We start from the raw sequence: 10591 nt of genomic DNA on the forward strand, positions 1-10591 counted from the left end.
TGAGCATAAAAGTTCTCAACATTAAGTTTCAATTACTTAAATACAAAGTGACCTGCAAAATTGTCTACTCTGCATTGAACGATCTCATTTCACTTAACACCCAAATGCTTTATAAGTGAAGGACACAGAAACAATCAAAAGGCTCATTCTATTATCCTTCAATCTAATCTCCCTAGGAAAGAAAGGATTGCACAAAAAGATGAACTTGTCAAAGAAAAACAAAAAGAATCAAATTGTACTTACCCATAGGATTTATTAACTACTAGAGCTGCCCTTTTAGAAGAGAAGTGAATTAGAAAGTAAAGGAATTGTAAATCTGAAGAAGACAGCATCTCCTGGATATATATCAACTAGCAGAAGAAACACACAGGGAATTCCCTCTGTTATATAAACCAAGAGCAACACCTTGCTTCTACTCCACTCTTAGTTAACAAGGTAGATAGTATAGTTCATTCCAAATCAATAATTTTTCATAGTTCATTAAGCAAAGAAAAGTACAGTTATCCTGAAGGAAAAACTGCCATGGAACAATACTTCTATTTTCCCCTGAATATTCCTCTCCAATGATTACCAATATCCCCTACTCCAAGAATTTTATGAATCCACACTAAATAATTCAACCAGAATTCGTAATATAAATATGCAAATAATAAAAAGTCCCAATTTAATATAAATTGAGAAATTCAAGCTGTCATCAGCAGGCTGAGAAAATATATGTATATTCAAGTTGAGCATTCAACGCTGTAGCAGATTAGGGTAATTCCGAAACAAAATCGTAGTGTTACCGATTCAAGTCAAGAATTAAATAGTAACGCTTATTATTTTTCCAACAACTACACCAGAGAATATAAACAATCAGAATATAAACCCTAATTGAGAAATCGCAAAAGCAGATGGATCGACCAATCTTTCAATCGGAATCAGTGGACTCTTGTTCGAGGCGTTTAAGAGCTTCACCGTGGGCCCAGGTCTCGATTGTGAGATCGGGCTTGGCGTTAAGGCCGACGCCGAGGATGACGATGGTGAGGAAGCTGGTGACGTAGCAGGGGAGCTCCCAATCCTCCCACTTGCGGGACTGCCCGGGAGGCGGCGGGGTGCGGTTGAAGAGGTAGCCGTTGGGGCGCTCCTGGTGGCCGGGAGTGAGGAAAGGGTTGGGGCCATGTCCTCCTCGCGTGCGGAGGGCGGAGCTCAGGCGGGTTCTCAGCATACCGGCGGCGTACGCGAAGGGTTTCGCGGACGGCATCTTTGATGAAATTTGGAGAGAGTTTTTGGATGGACTTTAGAGATGGGTCTTTGTAGTGTGGAGCAATGAATCCTGATTCGTGTTCGACTGTGAGTGCATGTTGTTTATTTATTTTTTTACTATTATATTCTGGGATTCAAATTCTTTTATATATATATATATATATATATATATATATATATAAATTATTTACTTATTTATTTTGATTTCAATATCTATTTATTATCAAAGAAAGAGTTGTTTTACTTAAACTCATTACAATTATTATCATTATTATTAGATTCCAATGTTTGAACCAGGATGCTCTTGGTTCAGACATTGAAATTGTAATAAGAATCAAGTGATGACTTTTTTTTTTTTTCAAAAAAAAAATAATGAATTTAAATAAAAACAGACTCTTAATTTGGTAATAAATAAGAATTGAAATTGAAATAAAAAAGTAAATAAATAAATAAAAGTATATATATATAATTTTTGGAACTATTGTCGCCCGGCTTCTCCCCAACGACCAATTTGGTCACCGACTTCTCCGGTGCGATGGAGAAGCTAGACCAAACTAGTCGCCTTCTTTGAGAAGGCCACCAAACTGGTCGCCGGAGAAGTTTAAAAAAAAAAATCATAAGTGAGACTTGTGTATTTTGAGATATCCAATTCCTATTTATATTTGTGTTTGACTTGGCCCGACACCAAACGCATTTGAAAAAATAGTTTTCACATTTTTGTATTATAAAATGTCTTATTTTTTTTTCATGATTTTTATTTTCGTCCTATTTGAGTCTTTTACTCCCAACTTGGGCCATCACACTAATCTTATAATGTGACAAAAAGTAATATTATTAAAAAAGTAATATTATTAATATAATATATTAAGTCTACACAATCTTTTTTTTTTTTTTTTTGAAGAAAGTCAACACAATCTTTAATACTCCGTAACAATTAACAAATTAACAATGTCCTTCTTCTCGGCCTTGACAGGTTTAGATGACATGTTTTAGTCACTAGTCTTTCAACTAACTTAAAGCCTTTTTTTTTTTTTTGAAAATAACTTAAAGCCTCTTTAACAAAGAAATCGTAATTAAGTAATTGCCAACTACCAAGGGGTACATTCACGAACTAGATTGCAAATAAAGATTAAACATCACTACAATTATTGTGTGTCGAATAACAGAACATATAGAATTGGGTTCCTCCCACTGTGAATGATAATAATAGTCTCCATCTTGCTTTACAAACAAGCATGAATGAATAGTTATCTCATCATATTCATACAAACAAGCATCCATCACACGGAGTGACTCCTCCTCCGCTTTCCTCTACGTTAGTATTCGTTCATAAAATAGATGTCATACTTGTATATACTCCCTCTCCCTCCCTCTGCCACAGATAAGAGTAATGGGAGTTTCTGGTTCTCTGTTAATTAGGGAATGCGGATACCCGGTTGGAACTGTTGACACCATCCTCCTCTCTACTTCCCCGCTATCTACTACTATAAATCATATATACATCATGCCTAACTACTGCAAAAAGCTTTGCTTTTGCTTTCATATCTCCATCTTTAGCTGATTTGCAAGCAAAGGACCTGTACCCATATACGATATACAATTAATGTTCAATATATATATTAGATGCTTCTGGACAGCATTGTATCTGTGCAGACCAAAGCTTAATGTCCATTAAACCCAAAGGAAATTGAGTGTGAGGGGGAATTTCTAGAATTGAGTGAAATATAAGATGGAAGTGATGCAAAATGGAATAATTTATATGTATAGGAAAAAAAATCACCTGAATTTGTCGAGTCATAAGTTAATAGTGAGTTCTCAGGTGCTATGAAGCTACAATTCTCTTCCCTAGTCCACATAGGTTGATGAAATCCATCGGCATGCCATAGCTGTTGATGCTGCGGTCTGTTTTCAATGGCTTGCCCCTCAGGCCACATCGAGGGCATTATCATGCCAGTGCAGTTATTTTCCACAGGGGAATCAGTCTGAATTTTGAAAAATAAAGGAAGTCGGGTCAATAAGATTAAATGGATCTCTATATATAGATGTTATTAACCACAAATTCAAGCCAATGACAACTTGCTTAGGGATTGGAAAACTAAAGAGTCAGCTTGCATCCCCCAACTTGTTTTGGGCAGTAACTGAAAGAGCTGTTAAAAAGACTTGTAACAAATTTCGTCAATCTGGCCTAAGGGACAAGGCAATAATATATAGTCATAGTAAATGGTCTAAAATTATTATGTAGCTCCAGCTACTCTGCAAATGTACACACTACTCACTATATATCTCCTCATGATGGGAGGATGGGAAGCATCCTTCTTATTATCATCAGTAAGGGGTCCTCAGAAAGCCATGGCATAAGATGGTTCCAGGACTTGAATACTTTTGAATGTTAATGGTACTATTACAATCATTTCTGAGTTGTCGCTTAATAGATATAGGACCCACTAATTCAGAGTCTGACAGAGACAACCCCCCAAGGGAAACAACATAATGATATAGAGAGAGAGATGTCATTCTAACAGATCAGGTTCATACATTCAAGGTGTAAATGTTCACAGGCATGGGTGGTCCACTATTGAGATCCCTGCTATAACTTCATGATTGGTTTAAAAAAGGTTTTGAACTATTAAGCAAGGACAACAAACCAAAAATTGCATGTCGTGGCTATAAGGGGAAGAAGATGTCCAGAAAATAGCATTTCCAAATTAACTCACCTAATGAAATATTAACACAAAGTGCTTAACTTTAGCATTTATTGTACCATCAATCAGAAGTCAGCTGAATAAATGCTATTCACTGTAGTCAAATAGCTATTAAGAATAAGGGGCTTTGTCATACTTACTTCAGCAGCGAAGAGAGCATCAATATTAAAATCGATTCTTGGGTTGACAGTAGCAAGTCTCATTGATAAGAACTGTAACGACAGAAACACTTATCAGAAAAATTAACAGTTGCACACTACCAAGCTATTGTGAAATTTAAATTTCATGAACCAGGATTATCCATTGACCTATTACCAATTAGACAATAGCCGCAGAATGATTGGAATTTGAAGTCCAAAGAGAAAATGATGTACGTTTGAATTAACATTAGACATCTCTGATCTCTCTCTCTCTCTCTCTCTGTTCTCCTATGTCTATTGCCTGAGCACTCGTATACCAACTTACCCATCTCTTAGAAGTGTAATGGGTACTAAAAATTATTGTCCAATAAATATTTTTTTTTTAAATCAGAAACTATAAATCAATTAAGCCTCTTTATTCTGGAATATGTCCTGAATGCTTCATTTCCTTCGTTCTGTAACTAAGGTGTAATTGCATTTTAAACACCCATGATTTTTCAGCTTTGATAAATCAGAACATTCTCTCAAGACTGACCTCGACTTGGCGCTGTAGGAACTGGACATGGTTAATGATCTCATCCAAGACCATTGCAGTACCTGAAATCTGCAGAGAAATTAAATAATAAAATAAAATTAAGAGAGCAGCAGAGGAAAACTATGGGAGGTTTAGGAAGGATACAAGCATAATACATTAGTATAAAGGGGCAAAGACAAAGCTCCTGCCAAGCTGAAATGAAATTGTTCTTGCATTAGTGATATTTGAACCTAAATATGGTGGGAAATAATGTTTTACATGGTATGTTTAGATCTCAATTGCCTGAAAGGAGTCAATACCTTACAATAATTGCATGGGTACTAGGGAGGAAGGAGAACCACAATGATAAATTAGGTTTTCCAAATTCCCCATTTTTCCAAGTACAGTTTAGTTAATGGTTTGTTTACCAGAAAAGAAGGTTGCAATGTAGACCTATTTAGTATGCCTTCTGATTACTTGGACTCCACCTTATGAGCAGTACAAGTCCAATTGATCTTTCTTATACACATTACTATTCTAGAATTTATTTTATTTTCACGTTTTTAAAGAATTCCATAACTAATATAGTGGAGTGCATTAAATATCAATGGACTTTGAGTCATGCACCCTCTGCATAAACTCCAGAGACTTATAAATATATTGGTGGTATTAGAAATATATTGTTATGAGCATCTAGCAGTGGTATTGATAGCACACAGTAATTGAAGTCTGTAATATTCAGCAGTGTCACTTTTCTAATTCTCATAACAAAAAATACAAAGAAGTTCATTTATACCCAAAGAGTTTGACAGGAAACTAAACATCCAAATGAAGAAACAATGTACTCCTAGGTATGGGTGAATGATCAAGCCATAATTCACATAATTCATTAGAATGGTTTCTTTAGGGATACAATCTGTAAAAGCTTAACCGATCATCCTATTCTTACTCATAGAATGCATTCACTCCCAAAGAATTTCTTATGGATAGATTAGAAGTACAATGAATATAATCCTTCAAGAAAAATAAGTTCAGTATCATAGAGAGGGTAGCATTATGATCCAAAGAAATCAAGCTTATCTACAAACTACATGCTAGTCACTAACAAACTTTAGTCCAAGTTGAAGGGAGTTTGGTTCCCCTTAAGTAAGGTCTTAGGACCCAGCAGAAGCTTGAGCTTGAAATGAATTATTATACCCCCCACCCCAAAAAAAAAGGCATGCAGAGAGTCTTTAACTTTTTATGCAGCAAATTCCTTAGTCCTTGTCCTCTCTCTTGTCTCGAGGCACAGTAGCTGGCAATACCCACCTAGACAAGGACTTAATAATTTCAAGAGTAACAGCTACTTCTATTGTTTTACAGGGAAAATTTAAGCATAAGACCTACCCTGTAGCCTAACCCTAAGGTCAATAATCAAGGTCTTGGATATAGTAGAAAGAGCCTTCTATAGTAACTTCTAACTAAATCAGTTAACTAATCTTGTTTCCCAAAATTAGTTAACAAATGCCGAACTCTGTAACTTCTGATTTACTCAATATCAAGCAAAGATGACCCGGGATAATATCTTTCTAAGAATAGACAATGGTGACCTCCGAAAAGACGTCTCACGAACCGGAGACCCATGGAAAGCAAAAAGTTGAAACAACAGTTAGAACTTTGAAAGAGACATTTCATCCCCCTTAGCTCCCCACTTTTATTGGTGCAAAAGCCAGTAGTTTTTCTTTCTTTTCTGGTTACAGTAGGAGACAATGACCCAACCATCCTTAGAATAATCTTAAAGCATAATTAAAGCAGATTTTCCAGTCAAGTAAATAATTGAAAGGATATCAACACTATCCGTACTAATGATGAAATGACAGCTAACCTTGTTACATCCTGGGACCAGTTCCTGTAACAGCTTCATTCTAGCATTAATCTTTTCTCTCCTTGCCTATATAATAAAATAGAATTCATTAACCCCACAATTACACCGCAATTAGAGCTTAATTAGGATATTTATAGAATTATTACTCTCTCAGCTAAGCTATGGCTATCGGTGGCTTGGCCTCGGCGAGCTCGGACATGAACATATGGAAGCTTCTCACCATCCCCCTCCGAGGTATTGTTAGCTGCTTTCTTGCTCTTCTTGCTAGGCTCTTTAATCTAGTTTTTTTTTTTTTTTTAAACAGAAAATTTAATTCACGATTAAGACTTTCATTTTCTGCAATGTGGGAAGAACCCTAGTAGGTGGGAACTGGGAAGTGGGAAGATGGAATCCGGTTTTGAAATTACCTTTTTCTCCCTCTCCTTTCGTTTGGCGGATTTCTGATTGACAGTTGGATTGGAAACAGCAGGGGATGGGGATGAATTCGGGTTTGAGTCCGAATCTGCGGGCTCCGACTTCACGAAATGCGGCTTGGAGCACGAATTCGACGGAATTGATTCCGTCTCCGGCGAGTTCCCAGCGAAGACGGAGAATTTCGAGGCTCGGTCAACCAAAGCCGTGTCCGAAGGGAAAATTGGCGGCGGAAGAAAACCCTGGTGATAGTTCCTCTGAGGTTCAATTTCAGGAAGCTTCGTCGCCGGCGAACCTTCCGCTTCCGACGAGTGAACCAAGAGCTCCACCGCCTGCTTCGCTGGGAGCTCGAGTAGAGCAGTGAACGAACTTCCAGCTTCCTCAGATACTACTACAGGCATTAAACCCTGGAAACCCTCGTCGCCAAACTGTGGAACCTCAGTTCCGATATCTCCGGGTTTCGCTCCGCAATTCACGGATCTAGTTTGACCCAATTCCATTGACTCCATTCCTATTCGTAATCAACTCAACCCCGAATCAAAAACCACTCCCCAGTCCCCAGTCCCCAGTTCACAACACAAATATTTCAAAGGCCTAAATTCAGCTCACCCCGGAGAATTATCTATTTATCTCAAACTGAAAAGAACCCAGTTAAATACAAACAGAGTTCTTTCACTTCTCGAAGCTATCAAACACTCAAGAACTTAAGAGCACTAAAATGCAGCAATATGATGGTGAACCACAGGCGAAAGAGCTGGAAAAGAGGAAGAAAGAAAGCAGAGTCAATAAAAAAACGAGAGTGAAGCTTCTAAACTGTTTTGAGCAGAGTTGATTCTCATACGAAGGTTGAATGGCAGATAGATAGTCAGGTAAGCGCAACGTTTCTCTATGCGGTCTGAAAAGGCTGAGCTCTTTTTGCGTATTAGTTAGAGAGGGTGGGGGAGAAGGTAACATATATATATATATATAAAGTACGTATAAAGCAACGTTTGCTTTGGGGGCCGTTATCTGTGCTGCAAGAAAGAGAGAGAGAGAGAGATGAAGAAGAAGGAGAAGCGTAGGAAGATAGGAGTGTCCTGAAACGGGTGGGCGTTACAGTGGGGACCGGATACGAACTCAACCCGACACTGTTTCTATCGCAGTAGATGACCTGTCATTTTCTTGCATTTATATTTATGTTTTTCGATAGAAATGATCTATTTTGATCATTTAACTATTTATTAGTAGTTGTGATTCTCTCGTCACCCAAAAATGAAGAGGTTCATGTTTGTTAGATCGGAATGGAGTTAGGGTTGAGAGGTACGAGTTATTATTATTACTAGTATTTTCGCCCGTGCGCGGAATGATTTGTTATAATATATTAAAAATATTTGAATTAATATATAATTATTTAAATTAGATCATCAAATATTATATAGTGCAATAGACGTTACATCATTAACTTTGAATATGTTATTGATTGTTTATCACTTTATAGGTTACAAAAACTTTTTTTTTTTAGGAATTTGAATTTTTATTTACAACTTTTTTATTTGATAATATAGTTTCAAATTTTATTTTTTTTAAATCATCCTTTATTAGAAGTTTTTATGGAGTATTTTATTCACCGCCTAAATTATCATACTACTATTTTTTTTTATTACAAAAAGGAATTTAGTATGGGGTTTTATTTGACGAGAAAACCCAATAACCATTATCTAAGGTTACATTAATACAATTAGTTTTGTTATAGATCATGATGCATATTACTTTTAGAATAGTATGCTTTTAGTTTGCATTTAATTTCATATTTAGAGCCCGTTTGGAAACCTGAAAAATGTTTTCTAGAAAATGACTCATTTTAATAAAATAATTTAATTTTTCAATGTTTTAATAAACTCTATTAGTTGCAATAGTCTAGCTAATTTATAAACTTAAAATAGTTACAATTTTTTTGTTAACATTCTTTTCTTTGCCCTTGTTAATTAATCTTACTACATGACATAGACCTTGGTCTAAGGCGAAAAGCCTTTTCAATGTTGATATGATTCACATATGCTCTTAGGTGTAGTCTTTGGTCTCGTGCTTCATTTTGTTCTAAAATTTTATCAAGGACTCGGACAATTTTTTCACAAATGCATAAGTTTGTAGCATATCACTTACCAGTATACCTTTTGTCACTAGGTATACAACTAGATTCTCACACTCATGAATTTGTTCAACTATCGACTTTGAGTCCACTCTTTTGTAGTTCAAACATCATCCCACCGCATACTTCATTCGTCCTGCATCGTTAGCCCTATGTTTCTTCTGTAACATGTCTCAAATAATTTTGGCAGGCTTATGCGGAGCATATATGTCTAGTAGTGTGTCAGGCATATGTTGTAGTAGACTCCCACACATAGTTTTGTTGTCTCTTTCATACTTGGTCCGAATTTCTTGAGGCAGGGTAGTGAATTTTGGAGTTGGTGTTTTTGGGTCAAGAGTAGCATCAAGAATTGTGACTTGAGACTCTGTTTGGGCTAACTTAGAAGATGTGGTCTAGGTAGGAGGTAGATATTGATTTGGGTCGGTGGTTAGAACATAGTCGAGTTCAATGGACACAAAGTGTATCATCATCTTGACAGAACACCTACGGTAATTCATACCGTTGACAGGCTAGATATTTGAGGGATCAATAGATGTTTTAACAATGTAGTTTAACATTTTGGGAATCACTTTTAACTGTTGAGAATTTTAAGGAAAAATGTCATAGTGTAGAACTATGCTTATTTAGGCTAGCTTAGAACAAAAGAAATCGGAAAGAAAAATTTGTGTCGTGTACGAAACACTAACTGCGATTAACCGGCAAAATTAATTCGCAGATAGAACCTGACTAACTCTGTGCTCAGACGGAAGAGAAGAAAAGAGAAGAAAAAAGAAGAGGAGAAGAGGAGTGGATTGATGATATGATTCTGGGCTCAAGGGAAGGCGGTACATATAGTCTCAAGTATAACCGCCTGACTCAATTCTAGCCATAAACAGAGCAAAAAATGCATAACATAAGAGAAAACATGGACACGGAAATTAACAAAATTAATCTAGCCATGAAAATTATTCTGGACGGAAAAACGTCTATGAAATAATTATTCTGGATGGGCGAAATCTCATAAATAAATAAAGGGCGAATAAAAAGGTGTCACACCACACACGCGAGCCCAGCCGAGTGGGCGGCAATGGTAGCGGTGCACGTGGATTTCCCCCTTACTTTCCCTCAAAAATATTTCAAATTTCCCTAGAAAGGTTGTTATTACACTATTGAATGCTTTCTCCAACAATACAAAGTGAACTCCGATCCATAGTGTAATTTGTCGCTTCACGAATCAACATTAACTGGTGGATCCCATGAGTCCACCTCAGTTCATGAGGAGGTAAATCGAACCAATTTAGTTTTAAGAATCTATATTTTCATTTGCAAAGAGTTCAATCCAAATTTCAACTTTCAATATTTACGGTAATAATCAAATCTTACATGATCTATTATTAAAAGCAAGTATTATTGTATTAAGTAAGACTTGTCCTTGTTTTCAAAAAAAAAAAAAGTAAGACTTGTCCTTAGATGAATACTTAGCAAGGGTGTCAAACTGCCAATTCATTTACCAGCTGGGAGTGAGGAGCACTAATAACAAATTCGTACTGGCGTCGGACACTCGGACACTTTTTTTTTTTTTTTTTTTTTTTTATAAAAAAAAAAAAA

The 10591-nt window shown here is 36.4% G+C and overlaps 2 protein-coding genes and 1 long non-coding RNA gene across 3 annotated transcripts; 1 reads left to right on the top strand and 2 right to left on the bottom strand.

Moving 5' to 3' along the window:
* Positions 1–694: 694 nt before the first annotated feature.
* Positions 695–1331, bottom strand: LOC116030309. The gene has a single exon (XM_031272527.1). It carries the CDS (start codon positions 1241–1243, stop codon positions 911–913), a length of 333 nt encoding a protein of 110 aa, XP_031128387.1. The 5' UTR covers positions 1244–1331; the 3' UTR covers positions 695–910.
* A 1013-nt stretch (positions 1332–2344) lies between these two features.
* On the bottom strand, positions 2345–7409 carry LOC116029467 (transcription factor bHLH48-like). The gene is made up of 7 exons (XM_031271490.1): positions 6873–7409; positions 6612–6743; positions 6466–6531; positions 4623–4691; positions 4088–4159; positions 3026–3227; positions 2345–2822 (listed from the first exon to the last, which is right to left on the bottom strand). Exons 1-7 carry the CDS (start codon positions 7383–7385, stop codon positions 2785–2787), a joined length of 1092 nt encoding a protein of 363 aa, XP_031127350.1. The 5' UTR covers positions 7386–7409; the 3' UTR covers positions 2345–2784.
* On the top strand, positions 6554–8149 carry LOC116029468. The gene is made up of 2 exons (XR_004100335.1): positions 6554–6699; positions 6770–8149. It is a non-coding gene; the product is annotated as an uncharacterized LOC116029468 (long non-coding RNA).
* The last annotated feature ends 2442 nt before the right edge of the window (positions 8150–10591 follow it).

This window comes from Ipomoea triloba, chromosome 9 (assembly GCF_003576645.1).
Source record: "Ipomoea triloba cultivar NCNSP0323 chromosome 9, ASM357664v1".
In the NCBI taxonomy this organism is placed as follows: Eukaryota; Viridiplantae; Streptophyta; class Magnoliopsida; order Solanales; family Convolvulaceae; genus Ipomoea; species Ipomoea triloba.